This window comes from Cannabis sativa, chromosome 6, assembly GCF_029168945.1.
Source record: "Cannabis sativa cultivar Pink pepper isolate KNU-18-1 chromosome 6, ASM2916894v1, whole genome shotgun sequence".
NCBI classification, from domain to species: domain Eukaryota; kingdom Viridiplantae; phylum Streptophyta; class Magnoliopsida; order Rosales; family Cannabaceae; genus Cannabis; species Cannabis sativa.
This window is the reverse complement of record NC_083606.1, coordinates 60,975,787-60,997,995: the sequence shown is the minus strand read 5'-3', so window position 1 is coordinate 60,997,995 and position 22,209 is coordinate 60,975,787. Positions and strand designations below refer to the sequence as shown.

General features: G+C 37.9%; 2 protein-coding genes and 1 long non-coding RNA gene across 3 annotated transcripts; 2 read left to right on the top strand and 1 right to left on the bottom strand.

The window, feature by feature from the left end:
- The first annotated feature begins 10,335 nt into the window (after nucleotides 1–10,335).
- LOC133039500 (uncharacterized) lies at nucleotides 10,336–13,016 on the top strand. The gene is made up of 4 exons (XR_009688645.1): nucleotides 10,336–10,607; nucleotides 11,374–11,489; nucleotides 11,877–12,215; nucleotides 12,304–13,016. It is a non-coding gene; the product is annotated as an uncharacterized LOC133039500 (long non-coding RNA).
- A 698-nt stretch (nucleotides 13,017–13,714) lies between these two features.
- Nucleotides 13,715–14,997, top strand: LOC115724429 (elongation of fatty acids protein 3-like). The gene has a single exon (XM_030653713.2). The coding sequence runs from the start codon at nucleotides 13,974–13,976 to the stop codon at nucleotides 14,808–14,810; it is 837 nt and encodes a 278-aa protein (XP_030509573.1). The 5' UTR covers nucleotides 13,715–13,973; the 3' UTR covers nucleotides 14,811–14,997.
- Nucleotides 14,998–16,008: 1,011 nt separating this feature from the next.
- Nucleotides 16,009–20,988, bottom strand: LOC115724751 (protein RETICULATA-RELATED 1, chloroplastic). The gene is made up of 8 exons (XM_030654088.2): nucleotides 20,392–20,988; nucleotides 19,310–19,474; nucleotides 19,094–19,186; nucleotides 18,902–19,017; nucleotides 18,106–18,204; nucleotides 17,704–18,009; nucleotides 17,237–17,401; nucleotides 16,009–16,723 (listed from the first exon to the last, which is right to left on the bottom strand). The coding sequence occupies exons 1-8, from the start codon at nucleotides 20,737–20,739 to the stop codon at nucleotides 16,435–16,437; spliced, it is 1,581 nt and encodes a 526-aa protein (XP_030509948.1). The 5' UTR covers nucleotides 20,740–20,988; the 3' UTR covers nucleotides 16,009–16,434.
- Nucleotides 20,989–22,209: the final 1,221 nt, after the last annotated feature.

The following is a 22,209-nucleotide window of genomic DNA, read 5'->3' as shown; positions in this document are numbered from 1 at the left end:
CAAAGTCCTCCGGCTAGGAAAGAGCCTAGAACCGGAGGAAAAAGAAAAAATAATAAAGACATTGAGGGGTGCCATTGACGTTTTCGCATAGTGCCAAGAAGACATGACTGGCATAAGTCCCCACGTCATCACCCATGTCCTCAATGTCAACCCGGACATGCCGCCGGTCCAGCAGAAACGACGTCCCCTCGACTCAGTAAAGGCCGAAGCCTTAGAGAAAGAGGTGGACAAACTATTAACGAGTGGCATGATTCGAGACGTCTACTACCCGGAATGGCTAGCCAATCCGGTCCTGGTGCCAAAGCCTAACGGGACCTGGCGAGTTTGTATAGACTTCACTGATCTAAACAAAGCTTGCTCAAAGGATTGTTTCCCTCTGCCCAGGATCGACCAGATGGTAGACGCCACCTCTGGATTCAAACTACTGTCCTTCATAGACGCGTACGCCGGTTACAACCAAATAAAAATGCACGTGGCGGATCAAGAGTGCACTAGCTTCAGGACCGATAAGGGGGTATACTGTTGCCTAGTCATGCCTTTTGGACTGAAAAATGCTGGTGCAACTTATCAAAGAATGGTGAACCAGATGTTCAAAGGCCTCCTGGGGCGAAATATGGAGTTATACGTGGACGACATGCTAGTCAAGTCAAAAGCATGCACTAGCCACGCGGACGAGTTAGAAGAATGTTTTGAAATGGTCTGGAGATACGGAATGAAACTCAACCCGAAGAAGTGCACTTTCGGGGTTAAGTCAGGGAAGTTTCTCCTGAGCATGTCATTCCCAAAGAAACATAAAGATGTGCAGAGCCTAACCGGAAAGGTTGCTGCCCTGAGCCGTTTTATCTCCCGTTCCACAAACAAGTGTATTCCCTTCTTCAACATCTTGAAGAAGTGTCAGAAATTTGAATGGTCTGACGAGTGCGAGGAGGCATTCAAAAAACTAAAAGAGCACATGGCCAAGCCTCCAATCCTGTCAAAGCCCGTTCTCGGAGAAGACTTGTTCCTATACTTGGCTGTCTCCGAGCACGCGGTCAACGCAACCTTAGTCCGGGAAGAGGAAAAAAACTCAGCATCCCGTGTACTATGTCAGTAAGCGCATGATAGGAGCGGAGAAGCAGTACCTAGTCATTGAAAAACTAGTTTTTTGCCTCCTAATGGCCTCGAGAAAGTTGAGACCCTACTTCCAAGCTCACCCAATCAAGGTATTGACCAACCACCCACTTCGGCAAGTCCTACAAAAGCCAGAGGCGTCCGGAAGGCTCCTCAAATGGGCAATGGAGCTAAGCCAATTTGACTTGCACTACATTTCCCGCATTTCCATAAAGGGACAGGCGTTAGCAGACTTCATCACGGAGTGTAATGAAGCCGAAGCTACCGCGAACATACCCACACCATCAGTCCCAGCATGGAAAGTATTTGTAGACGGAGCCTCCAACGAGAACGGATCCGGAGCGGGGGTCGCAATGATATCTCCGAGTGGACTTCGACTCCAGGCAGCCCTACGGTTCGACTTCTCAGCTTTAAGCAACGAGGCTGAATATGAAGCCTTGGTAGCAGGGCTGAGACTAGCAAAAATTATGGGGGCCAAAAGAGTAGAGGTCTATAACGACTCCCAGCTGGTAGTGAACCAGGTGTCGGGAGAGTATCAGACGCGCGGAGAAATAATGGCCGCGTATGTAGCAATAGTCCGGGAACTGCTCCACGAGTTCACGGACTATAAAGTGGAAAGAATCCCCAGAGAAAAGAACGCTCACGCGGACTGTCTGGCTAAGTTAGCTTCGGACAGTAAAACTAAGAAACTGGAGGTAGTACCTGTGGAACGCTTGGCAGAGCCAAGCATCAAAGTAAAAGAGGCCATAACAACATTTGGGCAAGAACCCAGCTGGATGGTCCCCATCATTGAATACATAACAAAAGGTGAGTTGCCCCAAGAAAGGGCACTGTCCAGAAAGATTCAGTATCAGGCTCACCGTTATGTGATGATGGACGAAATTCTCTACCGAAGAGGACTCAGCATGCCTTATTTAAGGTGTGTATCGGACCCTGAAGCTAAGCAAATTATGCTAGAGGTCCACGAAGGGTTCTGTGGAGATCATACCGAAGGACCAAGTCTCTCAAAGAAAATATTGAGACAAGGGTACTTCTAGCCAACAATGAAAAAAGATTGCATAGATTACGTCCAAAAATGTGATTCGTGCCAAAGGTTCGCGAACATACCGAGAGCTCCTCCCAATGAGATTACCCTGATGACTAGTCCCTGGCCCTTCGCGGTCTGGGGGATAGATCTTATTGGGTCCCTACCAACAGGAAAGGGATGAGTAAAGTATGCAATAGTAGCAGTAGACTACTTCACCAAATGAACAGAGGCTGAGCCAATGAAGACTATAACTGCTAAAAAAGCACTAGACTTTGTTATTAAAAACATAGTGTGTCGATATGGCTTTCCTCACAAAATAGTCTCTGACAATGGAAAGCAATTTGATTGCGAAGAGTTCACTAACTTCTGCAACCAACACGGAGTCGTTAAAAGCTTCTCCGCGGTGGCAAGGCCGCAAACAAACAGACAAGCAGAAGCAGTCAACAAAATCTTGAAGGTCACCCTAAAGAAAAAGCTGCTGGCCTGCAAAAACAACTGGCCTGAAGAATTGCCAAGAGTGTTATGGGCCTATCGGACGACCCCAAGAACTACGACCGGCCACTCGCCTTTCTCAATGGCGTACGGTTGTGAAGCAATGGTCTCGGTAGAAACGTTATTCCCGTCCCACAGGAGAACGACCTATGATTCAGCTACAAACCAAGCTTTGTTACAGGAAGCGCTGGATCAAGTTGAAGAGCTCCGGGACGAGTCTCAAATACGAATGGCAGCTTATCAAAAGAAGGTGACTAAATATTTTAACTCCAAAGTTAAAAATAGAAAATTCACTATTGGGGATATGGTCTTAAGAAGAGTCTTCCCAGCCACTCAAGAACCCGGAGTGGGGGTACTTGAGCCAAATTGGGAAGGACCATATGAAATCGAGGATGAGATCGGCTCCAGAACCTACAAGCTAAAAAGGATGGACGAAACCATTGTGCCAAGGGCCTGGAACGCCGATCATCTCCGGAAGTATTACCAATAGTCCAAATATGTTAACGTAGGCTTTGTTTAAAGAATTTCTACCGTCAAAATGTATGCAACCTCTAAATTTTAAAATAAAACTGAGTGCCTTAAAAACAAAGTTTTCATGCCACTCAGGGGAGTACTAAGGCACACCGCACGGACAGATGTAAAACAGGCCAAAAGTAAAAACAAAGTAAAAAAGAATATACATCAAAGTGATCATATGTATATGTAAAATATCCTGACCCAAAGGGCAGGTCCAAAGGAAAAAATATGCATCAAAATGATCATATATATAAAATATCCTGGCCCAAATGGCAGGTCAAAAAAAATATATATAATACAAAGGTATATATAATACAAAGGGCTCGGGGACAGGCCATAAGTAATTGTCTCCCCTTAGAAAATAAAACAGCTACATACTTAAGATTGTCTCAAAGAAAAGAAAAATAGTTGTAAATAATAATAAAAAAAAGATAATCATAATGAAATGGGCTGGACTCAGCGGCCTAATCGATACGAGGAGGAAGGCGAGGGCCCCGCACGCTTCAAGCATAGCATCGAGCTTCTTCTTATTCTCCCAGAATTTGGCAAGAGCCTCCTCAGGCTTGGGATAGAAGTCGAGCTTGATGCTTTGGCCATTTGACTGCCAGGCCATAAAATGCCGTCGTCGAATCGCTTGACGCAGTGCTTGCAGGAGACGGGGGTCAGGAGCTCATCTCTTTTAGCATTCTTCAAGGCCTGATCTCTAAAGTCCTTCAGCTCCTACAACTCCACGGCCAGGTTGGCCTTGGACTGCAAGTCCGCCTGGTGCAACTCCTCTAAGGACTTCACCTTGGCAATCATTTCGTCCATGGCCTCCCTAGCCTCCCGAAGCTCACGCCTAGCCTGGGCGACGACCTCACCCTTCGCCTTCAGCGCCTCCCGATGCCTCGCCTCCAACTCAGCCTCCCTCTGCCTGACCTCCTCTCGGAGCTTCGCCTCCACTTGGGCTTCCCTCTGCTTAGCTTCCTCCTCGAGCTTGGCCTTAGCGAGGGCCTCCCTTCGATCAGCCTCCTCCTCGATCGCCCGCCTTTCAGCAGACAGGTACCGCAGAATCCTCGCGGCCTCGTCTATGCCCCAAAATTCGGACATGACGAAGCCATGATTAATTAAGGTCTTGGAAAGGCGGCTGGTCTCCGCAGTAATCTGAAAAAGGAGACAAGAGTGAGATCGAATGCCTTAGGCAAAATATCGAGGAAAGAAATAAACCACAAGTACCTACCGCGGCCATGGCGTTGCTGATATCTTGAACCTGGTAGACGGAGTTCAAGGAGGCACAAGCGGCATACCGTTTTGGCGGGAACTGAGTCAGATGGGAGACAAAATCGCTGGTCATCTCCGAGGTAAAGGGAGCCAAGGTGGGCCCAAGGAAACGATTAAACCAGTCCGTCAGCGGGTCCATGTTCAGGTCCCACGGATTCCGGAAGGCCTCCTCGTTGAGGGTATTTTGTTATTCCTCCCGTAAGATTCTCTTCAGGGCCTCCACCTCAGCATGCCCCCGGCTGTACTCGTCGAGGGCGTAGTTGTATTTGGCTATCCAAAGATTCTGCCTCTCCTCGTCACTAGGGACCGGAGTCAACACTATGCCGTGAGGCACTTTGTATTCCTCCACCTCGGAAGGAATCCCGGAGTCATGGCTCGGGGTCGGAGTGTCCACCCTCTAGGGGCGCTTAGAAGGCTCCTCCTCCACCATCTTGCCCTTACGCTTGCGCTCGAGGGCGCTCAGCTGCTCTTCTTCACCTTCTTCAACTTCCTCAAGAACCACCTCCTCGTCCACCAAGACAATAATGCACGAAGGGGCATTGGAGGAGGACCTCCCGGGAGTGACCGACTGAGAAGCAGCAGGAGGCGGAGAAGCATCAGGCCTGTGGGCTCTAGCAAGAGTGGCCAAAAGTTCATCCACGGGCCTGGATGCTACAAAAAGAAAATAGGTCGTGTTAGAACATCCATGAGGACATCATACACTTAACAAAAAGCTATCAAGCTAGTCCTACACTGACTCTCTAATTCGGCCCTAGCAAAGTCCCGAATCATAGCACTGGCTTCATCATCCCCGAGAAAGCTGTCCGAGGGACGGAACCAACTAGAGGATAAATGGGTTGAATGGTCCAAGGGAATGGGCACCGGAGGTCCAGAACCCATCCGGGATCGACCTAAATAATGGCCTAAGTGGGAGAAATAATACTCCTTGGCATGATTCCCCCACCGGGTGGAAGGCATCCTAAACCTACGGAGCCGTTCATCGAACCCTATAGGCCTAAGGCGGGTATACTCACGGACGGGAGGAACATAGTGTATTATTAAAGGGGACTTACCAGAACCTGAAGTGCTGGCATCGAGAGCCCCAGTATTTGGTACAGGGACCACGGGCTTGGGTCTGGGGGTCCTCCGCTCCAACGGGGCCCCAATACGAAGGGTCCTTCCGGCAGTCGCCTGGGCCTTAATGTAAGCCAGCTCCTGTTCCCTCTTGAAGAGGTACTTCTGGTACTTGTTCTCCACCATGGCAATGATGTCATCCCGGAACACCTTCTCCGCGGCCGAAGCCTTCACGTTCGGGCAGATGACTTTGGAAAGATTGTAGTCGTCCACCGACTGATGCCCCAGGATCAGCTTGGCCTTCCGACAGTGTTCCGTCGTGACCAACTCCCCGACATCAAGGGCCTTCTTGTCGTTTGTGGCGAGGGTCTTGGTTCGTTGAAGAAATATTTGAGTGGGTTCAGTCCGCATGTAAGGGGGGATCCTAACCCACTCTATGAGAAGCTCTGGATGATCCACAGCCTGGAAACCGGAGGAGAAGAAGAAGTGGTGACGATACTCCTTCACAAGCTTCTGCTAGTTGTGAGGGACCGGGGACTCATTCAAAGGATGGGCCCGGAGACCGTAAAAGTTGTCCTTAAGTTTATCTCCCTTTTTAGGGATGGAAACAAGTTCATAAAAATATAAAATTTCTGCCGGACTAGGCGAACCCAAGCTCCGGGCAGCATAAAAAATGAACAAGCCTGAAAGCAGGCGGTAAGCTTGAGGAATAAGTTGATATGGCGCAAGGCCGACAAATACAAGAAAATTAATGAAATAGTCTTGGAGAGGGAGCATGGCCCCGGCTATGAGATGCATTTGGCTCCAGGCTCCGAAGCCCCCGTAGTTGTGGTTGGGCCTCTCCTCGTCCCGAGGCGGCCTGTGGTAGGTCCCGGAAGTGGTAGGCCTTGATGCCTGCCACCACCACGATCTGCTCCAGCTGGTGAGGGCAGGTCAAGGTAGAATGAACCTCATCCGCTTCCCACCCGTTAGCACGGAACTTGTGCCCTTCTTGGGCCACGGGACCCTTCATGACCTCCTCCAGGGTGGCCAGACGCTTTCCCCCTTCTTCGAAGATTTAGAACCGGATGTAGAAGAAGACATTGTTGGTTCTCAAAAAGATTGAAAAAATTCAGCAGTCAGGCCCCAAACCAAACCCTAATTCAAAAAGGGAATGGGGGTCCCCTAACTGCTGGAAAGACGCCCCCCGGACAATTGTCAAAAAAGAAAGCCTCAAAAGGTTTTCCTTGACAAAAGTCAGGTGCAAGAATCCCACAGATAGTGACATTACAAAAAAAAGTAAGGGAAAAGGAAAAAGGGGTAAAAATCGAGAAGACGAAGTCTGTTGGGTTTTATGCCCTAAATAAAACTTCAATTCAATGTAATCCATTTTATTCAACATCAATAAAGAAACAGAAGTATTTTTCATTCATTTGTGTATGTTTTGGTTCATGTTATCAATTGCTTGTCTATTTGATTTATAAATTCATCTGAAACCCTTTTCACATACTTGATCCTGTTTATTGTGTTGTCAACACATTGGAAAGTAAACATGACTATGTGAATAAAGATTCCTAGATTTATCAGACACATGGTTTTATTGATATGATAATCTACAACAGAGTTTACTTGCATTTGGAGAAATGCTATGTTCTTTCCAGAGCATTGGTTAAAGTAAAGCTCAGGTTGGGTGCATGGAGTATGCATCGGAAGGGACCGATATTGAACTTTGACATAAATTTAATTAAACTTACCGTAATATCTATTCAAGTCAATATCGCCTAGTTGATCCTAGATCAAATGATCTTAATCTTGATATGATTAGGCTCAATCTCAAGAGTGTTATTCGTGTTCTTTGATTTGTTAGTTAAGCCTACTTTTGGGTCAGGGTGATACGTACATTTTGGGAACACGGTAGTGCAATTGAGTGGGAGCTCTAACATAAATATGGAATCTATAGCTTCTATCTGGCGAATAGTAAGTAAAGGATGATTTCCTTCGAGCTTGACCGAACGAAAATAAATGGTAGAGTACTCATTTCACATAGCTGAAATATCATTTATACGGGGTTAAGTGTTTTAAGGATAAAATACATTGTAGGGTGTTACGGTAATCTAATCCCTTTACAGTGTAGATCATTCATATAGAGGATCATTGATCAAATTAGGATTATAACAATGGATAACTAATGACGTGTCTATATGGTGGAACATATAGAGCGTTCTATATACTGAGAGTGCAATTCTAAGTTCTATGCGTGGATTCAACGAAGAATTAATAAGTCAGTGAATTTAGGTTATGAATTCTTGATCTGCTTATTGGAAGCTCGGTTATATAGACTAGGGGTGTTCATAAAATAGCCGATCCAATCCAATCTAATCCGCAAAGTGATAATAAAATAGCAAGAAGGAGATTCAACACTAAAGAAAGGAGAGAAAGAGATCCATGTTCAGATCTTGATAATACTCTGCGATAGAAAGGATACAAGGGTTAGAGATCTGAACGGAAGGAGACATTTTATTCTGCTGCACCCAATGTAAGGTTTCTCATACTTTATATGTGTTTAATTTATAATCGTTTTAGAAGTTCATATTTAGGGTGTTAATCAACATACTTGTGAGTATATCTAAGATCCTGGTAAAATAATTTCCAACAAAGTCTACTCTAAACCCTTGAGTGTCATTATGTGAGACAAAGATGGGTCCTCAACAAAAACACGGTGAAAAGAAGTAATCTAAACGCAAAAAAGGAGGAATCTAACGCGTTGTACAGAAACTCAAAACAAAAAATTTCCAGAAATTCAACATCCAACCCAGAAAAAGCAAATGAACAGTAAAGCATGCTATGTAAGCAAACAGTGAACTGGTGTGCAAGATGCGAAGGACTTACATAAAGTTTGGAAGCTGAATGTTGGTGTTGATCGACGGTAAAAAGTTGACTGGCAATGGCGAAGGAGCAAGAGCAGGAAATTTATGGTGTTTGAGGTTTTTTTTCTCTCTGGGAAACTCTTAGAAAATTTTGGCAAAAATACTGAAAGTAACCAAATGAAGTAAGAAGGTTGGCTTTTATAGGCCAGAGCATGTGTGAGACAGCTGTGATCAGCCACCATCGAACGGCTGGGAAGGCAATCGATTCGAATTCCCTGGATCCAACGGTTGGATTAAATTGTCATCAAGGCGGTGGAAACGCTTGAGTACCCGTCTGACACCCATTAATGCGTCGTATCAATAAATGGATAAGAAACGGATCGACGCCTGCAAAAAGCGAATAACTGCAGTAATGATGGTCATTAATACACCATCACGCGCCCAAAGCACGTGCCAGGAACCCGCTTGTTGCCCTTGATTTTGCTCAAAATACATGGACCAACCGTATGATGACACGTGGATGGAAAAGATTTAGCATTTGAATAAAACAGCTAAGTCTCCTTTAGCGCAGGATTACCTTAGACATGCCTCCCGGAGAAGGCATGTAAATCCCCTATGCTCCTGAAGAGCAAGATTGCAACAAAGCATCTCCGGGTGGTGTCAGATCCTCTCTGAACAGTCATCTCGCATTTAATGTCGCATGGGAGGAGGCGTATTGAAACTGCCATACGTAATAAAGTCTGACGGCACAACCCCCAATCTGTACCTACTAGGCTATGATCAATAAAGTCTAGTGACGGCTACTCTGTGAGGAATCACATCAGTCAAAAAGGATTAAGTACTGCCCTCATAAAATCCCTACAGAACCTAGGGATTAGACCACGCATTACCTATGATAAATTCATTGGGAATGTGTGGCTTTACTGATGGTTACAGGAATACATGTACCTTAATTCTAGGGATCACCCCACAAAAACACTATAAATACCCCCCAAACTCATTAAAGAGGGGTCGAGAATTCTGGGTTTCATAAGAACTAGAAGAGGAAAAATCCACCAAGAACATTCTCTGTAATAAATACTATCATAAATATACAGACTCGTGGACTAAGACTTATTAACGCCCCAACCACGTAAAATTCTCTCTATTAAGTTCTTATAGCTCTCTAAATTATTATTATTATATTGATTGCCGAAAACCTCGGTCAACACCCCTGAATTCTTACATTTACAGAAATTTAATTCTTTTGTTAGGTTTCGTCCTATTTTTTTGTTTGAATGTTGATGTATCTTTGTTAATTAATAAATTTGCCGCCTAAACTTTGACAACTATCATATCGTATCCCTCAAATTTTGACAAATAATTAAGCGATTTAAAATCTAGATTGAGTCTATTTTTTTTCCTCCAAAAAACTAGATTTATTTTAGTAAACCTAATTTTTTTAGTTTAATTTCGAACTTTTTTTCAAAATAATTTTATATTTTTATTGAATTTTTAATTATTTTTCATTACATTTTTACGGTATGAGTTTATAAATATAAAAAAGTTTGATATTTTTTCAAAAAAATCTTAATTTGTTTAAATTATTTGTTGGATTTTTAATAATTTTAGTTTGATTTTTTAAGATACATGTTTATAAATAAAATAAAATTTCGAAATATTTTTTTGGGGATAATTTAAAATTTTTAAGTAAATTTAATATTTTTATTTGGTATTTTTTTAAAAAAAATATTAATTTTCTCAGAATTAATAGAATATATAATTTTTAAAATTATTTTTTTTTTAATAAAAGAGGAGAATTTTTTTTTTTATTGATCAAAGTTCATGAGTAGAAGAAACAGGACCTAACAGAAAGAGCATAATTATGTAATTGTTATATTTAAGGAAAAATTTTTAACTAGTGGTATATTTTAAAAGACAAAATCAGATAGTGTCAAAAGTTCAAACGACAAAAATATTAATTATTCTTTTTAAAAATGCATAATTTTTGTTTACATGTTGTAAGTGGCTAAGCATACTTCACAAAATGACTAGCTCTGTTCGGTAACAATTTTAAAAGTGAATTTTTATTGTTTTAATTAAAATTATAAAAACATTGTTTGAAAGTAATGTTCGGTAACTGATTTTATTTTTTGTTTTTTTAATTTAAAATCAAATTTAAATAAATTTTAAAAATAAATATTTCATGATTTTAAAAAAATTTTAAAATCACTTTTTTCTCATTTTCTTCTCTCTCTCTGGATCGCTCGTCTTCCTTGCTCAGTTCCATTCCAAAAACTCATCTATGGCTTCATCTATTCCAGGTTAAGATTTCTTCATCTCTCTCTCTCTCTCTCAAATTTTTTCTAGTTTTGAGAAAATCTTCATCTCCATATATGCTTTCTACTTAGGGTTATGCTACACTTCATTTCCAGTTTTTCAATGAAAACTACATCATTTCATTCTTTTTTATTAACTACATACAATTATGGTTTTTCATATGATTTATTGGTATATATATATATATATATATATGTATGTATGCTTAGTCTTCTTTGATTCTCTAATCCTACCTCACTCTTACTCTTGCCACCACTCCCATTTTTTCTCATTTTGGAAGCTCTTTCTCACTCACACACTCACAGATCTCTCTCTGTTTATAGTGAATAATATGAATTTCTATTATTATATGGTTTATTTATTTTTATGTTTGTGAGTTGTAAAGATATTTTAGTTATGAGATTCAGTATTTTGTCAAAAGTTTAAGGCTTGTATATATTGATATCAAAATGTGAGTTGTGTAATGTTGAACAAGTATGTGTATTTTGATTTTGGGTACACACATTCTAAGGCTAGTCTATATAACAAGCATAGTCTTATTAAAACAAGTATGTGTATGATGAACCTCTTGCTGGTCTAGGTATGAAGATGCTTTTTTAATATATGTACCCTTATTAGTAAAGCAGACTGCAATTTGACATTTGAGTTGGGATCCCTCCTATACTCTGTTTGGAATCATTGTTGTTCTTATTTGTAGTTTACTAACATATGAAAACAACTAACTTATGCAACTTGTGTTGTGGTTTTCAGAGAGTTAGCTGATCTAGTTGATCGATTGTAGGTGATGGAATAGGTGGGAATCTAAAGGTAGAGCAGCTACGTATTTATCAAGACCCTCCTTCCTCATAAACCCACTTTGCTTTGAGGTTTGATCCAGATGCTACTAGCTTTTAAAATATATATTATTGATTGATATTTGAGGCTTACATATTATAGTTATTCAAATAAAACTTTGTAGCAAAACTATTCTACTAACAAAATACCATTGAGTACTTGAAAACAAAAAACTATTCTACAATACAAAACTTGACCTTTAGTTATACTTATTGATAATCAACAATATTAAACCAAGCTATGGAATTTTAGCTTTTTTCCAAATCAGTTTAAGTGAAAACAAAAAATAATTGCTCTGTTGGAGACCTTAACCACTTGAAATCTTAAAATTATGTCCTTGTGTTTATTTTTTACTTATTGTGTTTATTTATTTTTAGGAATTTTAGGATTAGTCTTGTAATTACATGTAAATTGAGTAGATGACAAGAGCAGATAGTGAGGTGCTTATTATCGATAACAGTGAAGCTTCTATTTGACCTCAAAAACATGAAGAAGTTTTTGTTGGACTTATGGAAGAAGAAGTTTTAAAGGGAAATAGGAATACAACTTTCACAAATCAATCATGGAAGCATATAAAGAAAGAGCTTTATACATAAGTGAAAAGAAGTTACACTAATTTGCAACTAAGGAACAAATACAACTTGTTAAGACAAAAGCACAAGGATTTCAAATCTTTACTGAAAGAGACTGGCATAGGATATAGTGAAGTGACTGGACAAGTTAGTGCGCCGGAGGAAGTGTGGGATGGGCTTATTCAGGTAAAAAAATATTTTTCAATGAATTTTATTGCTTGATTTATTTTAATAGGTGTTGGAATATTTATCTTTACTATTTTATTTCGTATAGGTTAACAAGTTTACTAAAATTTTTAGAAAAAAGGGTTGTGTACTTTATAAAAAAATCATGCACCATTTTTGGTGATACCACTGTAACTGGTTCCAATGCTCATCCTTCAACTCGGAGTCCTGCTATAGATCTTGATAATGATGATGATGATGATGATGATGATGATGATGATGATGCTATGTCAAAGAGTCCATCTGTTAGGAATCAAGAGAGTAGTTTTGATGAGGATGGTAGCAAAAGAAGAGATAAATCAACTATCACTACGAGTTCTTGATCGGTAAAAAAAGCGAAGTTCTCACTCGTATTGGCAAAACATTGACAGTATATAATGAAACTGCAAAGCGAAAGATAGAAATGTATGAGAATTTAATGACCGACAAAAACATCACTTATTGGATGAGTGTATTGAAGCTCTCAATCAAATTGACGGAATTAGTGGAGAAGTATACGCGAAGACTATTGAGAAGTTTGAGAGCGAGGTGTCTAAAACATTATTTCTAAAGATGCCAAAACATAGAAGAATTGATTGGTTGAACTATTTAAAGTGAAATCTTTTTTTGACTATTTAGCCTTTCACTTTAGAATTGTTGGGATTTATAAATGACTTGGTGTGTATGAATGACTTTGTTTGTATGAATGACTTTGTTTTTATGAATAACTTCGTTTGTATGAATAACTTTGTTTTTATGAATGTCTTGTTAGTTCATATTTTATTATGACTTTGTCGATTTTGTGTTATAGATAAAAAGTTTCTTGATTTCAAATTACTTGAATTTTTTAAGATACTAATGAGTATTTTTTATTTAATTTTTTTATAATTTTTATATATTTATTTTAAAATAAAATAAATGATATTTATAATTTTTTTAATTAAACAAGAAAAAAATAAAAAAAAAATTTGTTTTTTAAAATTAAAAACTAAAAAATAATTGCAAAACACATTTTTGTTTTTTTTTTGTTTTTAAAATTATAAAACAAAAGTGATTCCAGAACACACTTTTGTTTTCTGTTTTTTAAATTTGAAAATAAAAGTAGTTATAGAACACATTTTTATTTTTCAAAAATAATTTTTTTTTTTTTTGAAAGAAACAAAAATAAAATTTTAAAAACAAAAAAAATCTATTATTATTTTTCTGTTTTTAAAATTAAAAAATATAAGCTGGTTCAAATATTGTATTAGGTCGTATTGTATTTTATTATATTAAATTGAATTATATATCATGTTTTTATATAATGCTATGTTAAGTTTTAATTAATACTAAAATATTATATATTTAGGTGTCTATAAAATTAATACCACATGTAATTTTATATAAAAATATATGTATTTTTATATAAAAATATTGCATAAAATTTAATTTAATATACCACTATACAATACAAGGTGTAAGTGTTATCAAAAGTTCTGAATAAGTCTTGGACTATTTTTATTGACCTGAAAAATTCTGACATAATAATACATAATTCATATAAAAAATTCTTAATAACATTTTTTAAAATATTATTACATCAATTAAAATAATAAAAATAAATAAATAACATTATCACAGTTGAATTGACGATAGAATGAGGAACTCATCTTGGCCTTGAATTCAATCCCATTTCAGTAGAGGCCTTCCTCCTCCTCCTTCTAAACCACCACCCACGGCGGCGCGTACAAACACGACACAATGAACTCTCTCGTCTCCACTCTCAAATACTGGCTGGTTGACCACCCAACGATCCTCCACTTTCAATGGATCCAACCTCAAACACTAGGCTCCACCCCAACCTTCCTCGCAACAACAGTCCTAACCTATCTCACTCTCACCCTCCTCCTCTCCCGATCCCAATTCCCACCCTTAACACCCAAACTCCTCAAACCAATTACAGCCGTCCACAGCCTCATCCTCCTCGTCCTCTCCCTCATCATGGCCGTCGGATGCTCTCTCTCAATCCTCTACTCATCCGATTGGGCCTCCGCAATCTGCTTCCCTAAAGAGACCAAGCCCAATGGGCCGCTCTTCTTCTGGGCCCAAGTCTTCTACCTCTCAAAGCTTCTCGAGTTCGGAGACACTCTTCTCATCATCCTCGGTGGCTCAATCCGACGGCTCTCGTTCCTCCACGTGTACCACCACGCCACCGTGGTGGTGATGTGTTACCTTTGGCTCCGGACTTCTCAGTCTCTATTCCCAGTGGCGCTCGTGACTAATGCGTCAGTGCACGTGATCATGTACGGGTATTATTTTCTTTGCGCGGTTGGGATCCGACCCGGATGGAAACGGGTCGTGACGGACTGTCAGATAGTGCAGTTTGTTTTCAGCTTTGCGGTTTCGGGTCGGATGTTGTACTTGCATTTTTTCGGGTCCGGGTGCTCCGGGATTTTGGGCTGGTGCTTCAATGCGGGTTTCAACGCCTCACTTTTGGCTCTGTTTGTTAATTTTCATGCTAAGAGTTATGCTAGTAGGAAAAGGACCAAAGTTGAGGGTGTGGATTACCATGATGATAATAAAGTTAAAGGCTCATAGTATTTTTCAATGGGGTTCTTATTGGGACTATTTTTGTTTTCTTTGAGTTTTATATTTGTGGTTTGGTGGCTGAAAATGATTGGGATTGGTCGTAAACTTTAATATATTGTTGATTGAGAAATGAGAAAGCTGCATCTTTCATTTTTGCTTGGTTTAGTTCAATGCATCTTTGTCTCTCTTTTGTCCCTATGCTAAAGGTTATGCACTTTTTTTCTTTTCATTTTCATTCAGAGATTATTTATTTTTCATATATAATGAAAAGAATAAATAAATAAGTGAAAGATGAAATAAAGGGGGGCTAATTTAATTATGTCTTCATGATTTAGGTGGTTATAGTCTTGGCTTAATTAGTAATTCAATTCTCTTGTTCTACTTTTTAAATCCTCTTCAACAAATAATAATAATTAAATGTTCCTCACAAACATTTTTTTTTCAAGAATATGATATTGTATTAAAATTTCTTGGAAAAGATTTACATATGAAAGGAGAAGTTTCTTTTAAGAAAACTCATCGAAATGCTAAATCAATCCACGAGCTTTAACATTAAAATTGCAAGATGCCTTCAAAAGTTTAGACGACAAAATTTTAATGTCAAGAAATATAACATTAAAAAAGAATATTTTCCTTTCATGATTTCTAAAACAAAAAAAACTAAAAAATATAAAAATTAATTGTCAAGTTTTGGCATAAGAAAGTTATTTAATTTCTCTCCTAAATTTTCTCACATTTCAACAAAAAATAGATAACGTGCAACAAATTTGTAATTGCAAAACTTCAATGATGTGAAAAATAAAAGAATGTGTATAGATTTTTCTGTTATTGGATTAGGAGTAATGTAAAGAAAAGTTTTGTAATAAATATTATTGGATTGTATAGTTGGTGGTACTGGCATTGTACACAAAAAATTTCAGTTTCCCTAAAGAATATCAAATTTGTTGTTAGGTGTGGGCTTTGTAATATTTCAGTTTCCTGTAGCAAATGGAATTAGAATGGCCTAACAAAATTGGCCCCTTTACAAGAATAGGGTAGGCATAAAATTCACACAATAACTATATGCATATATAATAACAATTTCTTTTTTTTGTGTGTGTGAAGAAATGATAGAGAGAGAATGAATAAGGATAAAATTTTGAAAATGGACTAAAGAAAAATATGCTTGGAAGTGGGAACACGTCCCCACGGAAAATGTACACAACAATCCTCAAAATAGGATACGTGATTCTCTTATATATTTTCCTTGATGAAACACTGGTTCCAAATTCAACTACCAAAACAGCGCATTTAGCAAATTATTCATTAGATGAGAATGTTCATCTCAAAAGATAACCTTCTAATTCCTAGGTGCAAACAAAAAATATAATATGGAACATTCATACCCTAATAATTCAATGATCAGCATACAAAATTAAGAGTGCAATATGGGAATGTAAGCACCAAAAAGAGAGAAAAAGAACTAAGACTCCCCCCAATATATTCTTCTCACTGTTATTTTTGGCTTGTCATTTAGCTACACCCTCTTCTACGGCAAAAAGAAATTCTAGGAAAGGCGGTCATTCTGTGATTTGGCAAGCAAACTGCATCTTTTCTCGTGAGACAAAATTGGACAGATGGTGATCTCATTAAATTATGAACTAGCAGCCACCTTCTTCCTAACTACCCTCTTTCTTTTTGCTCTGGGGGCTGATGAGTCACCATCAGCAGCAGAGTCGGTATTTGATTGTTTGATGCCCAGAAGACCAAGACCAGAAACCATGGCATTCTTCGAAATGAACCATTTGGAAGATGGCTGTTGATCAACATTCTCAGAAGGCCTATTGTATGCTTTCAAAAGACTATCTGAATTAGCCAAGGGATCAGCCTCTACGCCAAGCCATGCTAGTCTCGATGACTCTCCCAATTGCACATTCATAATCCTGCTTGCATGTTAATTGAAAATTAGTACTATACAAGTTCAACAGAAGAAAAGGGAATATGTTATAAATGGATATCAGCTTTGATTAGTGCAAAAGTCAATACTACAGTTTTAGAGCAGTAAAACATTAGAACAAAAATGGATCAATTTACAGTATCACATAACAAATAAACGTCTTTTAAATATATGAACCGGCTCTCGAACATCCTGGGGTCTTATACTGATTTTCTATCGAATAAAACAGTAGCAGAGTTTCTTCTATCTTTCTCTCTGTTTTATCAATTTGTGTCTCTGTGTTTGTGTTTCTATCATAAAGCACTACTAACAAATATTTCAAACTTAGGAACCTATCTGTACATTTTTAAAAGGAAAATAATTGTCAAGTCTTTTAAAGCTAAGTTCAAATGGCAGTCTAATCCTAATTTACCAAAGAAAAAAGACAGTTCAGGAATCACAAGATATAAAAGCTAATTAGCAAATGAGAACTTAAAAGAGTGTTGTGGTAGAGAATTACCTCAATGCTGTGCTGAAAACCAGTCCCACTCCAATAACATCAAAATAACTGACCACTGCTTTATCAAAACCAGATAAAAGCTGATATCTGAGGTTGGCATAAAGTCCAAGGAAAGCACCATAACCAAGAGCATTAGTTCTTGCACTAGGGATCGTCACAGACAACCTGCAAAACATGTTACAAATTGCCAACATCTAAATTAGGTATCATTGCAGATAATCAAGTAAATTCCGAAATGATGACAATTTAGAACAACTTGACCCAACTATGGTATGAAAGATCTACTCCCATTATATCCAATACCATTTTCATTTTTGCTAAGAAAGCATACTAGCAACCCAGTTGATGGCGATCCTTTTAAACAATTACCTCAGAAAATCCGTTTATAGTCTCTCTAAACTATTACATATTAGATTAAATTTAACTAGTTATATATATATGCTTTAATTTTAAAGGCCCTGCCATACCTTCCCTCCTTTTTGCTAGCCAAGTAGTTTGATAAAGAGCCTTGGACTGCTCCAGCAGTTAATCCAACCATACACAACTCAGCCGCCTTAAAGAAAAAAGAGTGAAATCGCTTTTGTAGATCGAATTCCCTCATCGGATAGCTCTTTTCAAATACATTGTTGGGGAGCTTCTGCAGTGTATTTTGCAAATCAAACCGGAATGTGTTTCCATATGAGCGGCATGGAGCAAGTGACCAAACAGCAATAGCATTGCAAGCTGTTACTGTCAGCACGTTTACAAGTGCCAGATCCCATTCTTGCTTTATCCTATATCACGTTCAAGAAATCATCTTTAGTTTCAATATCATAAACAAGCACAAATACCAGAAATAAATTAATAAAGTCCTTGTACAATATTCGTACCTTTCCTTGCGATTCTTCACCTCCCACCAAACTGAGCAACCAATTGTAGCAGCCTGCTCTAAAAGAAGTTTATACAAAAATGCAGGATCTGCAATCATCCTGCATAACATACAATATTAGATCATACCAAGAATGAAAAAAATAAACTTAGAAAACATTTAGAATTAATAGTAATCCCATATAAAATTCAGAATTAATAGGACAGTAATCAAAATTAAATCAGTGGATTTCTTGATTTTATTTCGTTTCAAAAAACACAAACCAATAGTTCAAACAGAAAAGAAATCCTTTATTCTTGGTAATTAAAAATTATATTGTGTACCACATAGGCATATTTGATTAATTTGAGATCAGGATTTGACTCACAACCTCTCAAATAAATGTTCTAACTACATAAAGATTTCTTACTAAATCTTCACTACAACAAGTCAATAACTCATCTAAAGCTACAGCGATTTGGACATCTGTAATTTCTACTCCTATTATAGGAAGTTCTGTGGTTCAGAAGATGAAAATAAAATAAAAAGTAATGAAGGATATGATCAGTTGGAAGAAACCAAAATGGAAAATAGTAAAACATACGGATAGCTTGGCTTTTTTCATTTATTTTTTTCAAAAATGAAATGAATGATAGAAATTCCCAAATAATATATCAATAACATCCTCCCACTTCATCCACTTTGAAAAGCATAAAACAAATTACCAATGTTCTATAATCTTCTAGTATGGCAATGAAATAAAAAAGATATCCTTAATGGATTCTGTGATAAAATTCAGTAGTGCTTATTAAAATCACCTGCCAATGAACCCCCTTGACAATCCTTGAGGAAGTGAACGGGAAATCATCCTGGTAGTGGTTGGCCTGGCATTGATTGCTAAGAATTTAACCATTTGTGCTGAACTGACCAAACCCTGCATGCATCATTTCAATTAGCATCTGCATATCTAGCATTGGCCGTCAGCTAAAGTAACAACACAAATACTATACCATTTCATAAGCTTGTCGAAACCCAGCAGGTAAATCCATCATTGTCTTCTGCCACTCATTTAACACAGCATCAACAAACTTTCGATCGAAGAGCTGAAAACAAGCACAAATTTATTAATACATTAAAAGATATAAAAATAACAACAGAAAAATGAGAGAATGGCGTATACAAAGAAATGTGAAATATTTTGAAATGCGTATTTTTCACAACCAAACCTCTTCAAGAAACATTCTTCTCCTAAACAAGCCATCATCTCCCTCATCACCTTCATCAAAGTCATCAAAATAATCATCATCATCACCACCATCATCATCCCCTCCATCACCACCTCCATGATTGATTTTTTTTCCAATGTCTCCACCACCTCCTCCAATGGCAGTCTGCAGTTCAAAATCATTTAATTAGTGTGAATCGAATAGACAATATATCAATCGCACTTAAATATGTCATTTAAATTGTTGACAGGCAGAAGTCGGAACCAGTGAGAGTATACATCTCTGATTTTGTTCTTATTTATATTTATTAAGCGATCACTACTCAAGAAGCCAAGATAAAAAGAATCAGTATACTTTTACATACCCAAGTACACAGTTTCACTTTTCACTTTTTATGTTTTTTTTTTCTCACAGTACTACATTTCCATTTGTTCTTATATATAAGTGTTAAATCCCATAGTTGTTCTTATAAAGTGAAAAATTAACATGTTCATTTACTAATGTAGTTAAGTTCTAATACAAGGAAACTATCATGAACAACATTCAAGAGGAAATACCTCTTTACAAAACTACAGTAAACTATTCCCGTGAATATAAAACTAGACCATTATTATACCCTAAAATTATTAAATATTTTTTGTTCATTTAAAATTTTCATCGCCTCTCTTCATTGAGAACTTATTTTATTACGTTTCCAAAATTCTCTTTCAATTACTACTTGACCAACCAGTTTCTCACAAATGATTGTCCGCCATTTTAGACTTTACATTTGGAAACATGGTGCCAGTTACCCTATACCTATTGTTTTAGGTAGTGTTCCAATTCTAATTAGACATAATCAATTACCGAAGGCCTTTGATTATGTTCTTGTACTATTGAGTCTTCCGTTATCAAGGGGTAATACTCAATTTTAACGAATTATACGCACACAGTGACACACGAATTATGTTCCAAATTATGCTCAAAGACAAGTTTCTTCGTTAAAAACAAAGTCATGAAAAGTTTCATTCTCCACTTTCTTCGAAATTATTAACAATACCCTAAAATTAAAATCCCAAAAAAACTCCGCAAAAGTGACTGACCTCCGGGCTAGTCCTAGACTGCTTCTGTGTCAAATCGAGCTTCGATTTCTCAAGGGTAACCGCACCCAACGAACCGAACTTGTCCTTCATTACCGGACCCATAGACGAAGCCTGTTCAGCCACAAAGCACCGTTCTAAGAGAGCCACGGAATCTTCCACGGTCGAAGAAGAACCGGAGGCCTTCACCGTCAGACATCTCCGATGCTTTCCAGTTGTGGGAAGTAGCAACTGCTGAGCGTGACAGAGAAGCTTGTGGACCGGTAGAGACGACGAAAGAGGTTTAGGTTTTGCTGTAACCTGTGTGTTGATTGGCATAATTTGAGCTGTATGAAACACAGCGTGAGCCATTATAGTTTTCTTTCGTTCTTACTTTCTTTTTGTTTTTTTTTTTTTCTGTTTGGATAGAGAGAAAATTGGTTTAAAATCTTCTCATATGTAAGCGGGTGGCTGCCAGTTTCTCTCTCCACATATGATTTTCTAGAGAGAGAGAAAGCAGAGAGAAAAGAATTGAGTTTGGGGATTGGGGTTTCTTATATACCGAAGAATTGGAGAAGAAAAGGGGAAGGAGGAAGATAGCCAACTTGCTTGGGATACAACTACTACACGAGACGTCTAACCCAATCCGAAATGTTGCTCGACTCGTGAGTTGACTCAGCGATTTATGGGCTAGTGGGCTCGCCTAGTGGTGTAACTGTTGGCCCAGCCCATATTTATTATTCGTGTTTTTTTAATGAGAAACTTACAAAAATACTGAAATTTGAATTAATTGTTACAAAAATACTTTTACATAAATTTTTTTCCAAAAATATTGTGTTATATAAAACAACAGGAACACAAAACAAAACAACTAAAAACAGTAGTGAAACAACTAAAAAGCAACCATAGAACAACAGTGAAAATTTAACACAGTGCACAATATAAAACTTACACAATATTTTTGAAAAAAATTCCGCCCTATAATATAAAAGTATAAAAGTTGAAAATTTCAGTATGTAGTGTAATTATTCTTTTTTTTAAATGAGAAAATTACACTCACTATGAGATTTTAAAAGTTATTTACTTAAATATGACACTTTTAAGTTTAGCCAATTTATATGGTATTTTTTTTTTTACGTATTTTTAAAGTATTTGATATTCCATATATACGAAAATTAGGTTTTCAAAGCCATATTTAATATTTTTATTTGTTTTTAGGCAGTTTTATTTGTCATTGGTGCCGAAAAAGTTACCAGACTTAGATGCCGGCGCCGAAAAAGTAACAGAGTAGCTGTAGGTGTCGGAAAAGTCATCGGAGTTGCTACCGGCGCCGAAAAAGTCATCGAAATTGGTAATATCAGCAGAACAATCACGAAGAAACTAGTTTCTATTTTTTCGGTAATTTTTCCAGCGACATTCCGACGACATTGTTGGAGTTTACTGTCGGTGCCTGAAAAGTCGTCGGAGTAGCTGTCGGTGTCGAAAAAGTCGCTGGAGTTACTGTCGGCGCTGGAAAAGTCGTCGGAATTGGCATTGGCACTGGAAAAATCATCAAGAAACTGATTTCCTCATCAAGAAACCAGTTTCCTCATCAAGAAACCAGTTTCTTGGTGATTTTTTCGGTGACAATGCCAATTCAAAATACAAAAGAGCAAGGACTATAGGAAAATCTCACATAAACAGTACATAACAAGTAGAAAAAAAAAAGTTTAAAAAGCTATGTATAATTAGAAAAAAAAAAAGTTAAAATTATAATTAAAGTGATTAAAGATATGCATATTAAAAGCATCTCTAATAGAGAGCTAAAAATGTAGCGTATGTGAATATTTAAGGCCATCTTTA

Excerpts from the sequence above, each read along its gene's own strand:
- LOC115724429 (XM_030653713.2), top strand. The coding sequence starts at position 13,974 with ATGAACTCTCTCGTCTCCACTCTCAAATACTGGCTGGTTGACCACCCA.
- LOC115724751 (XM_030654088.2), bottom strand. The coding sequence starts at position 20,739 with ATGGCTCACGCTGTGTTTCATACAGCTCAAATTATGCCAATCAACACA. Across the intron at positions 18,010-18,105 it reads GTGAAGAATCGCAAGGAAAG|GATAAAGCAAGAATGGGATC; the intron begins GTACGAATATTG and ends AACGTGATATAG. Across the intron at positions 17,402-17,703 it reads GCTAGCAAAAAGGAGGGAAG|GTTGTCTGTGACGATCCCTA; the intron begins GTATGGCAGGGC and ends CATGTTTTGCAG.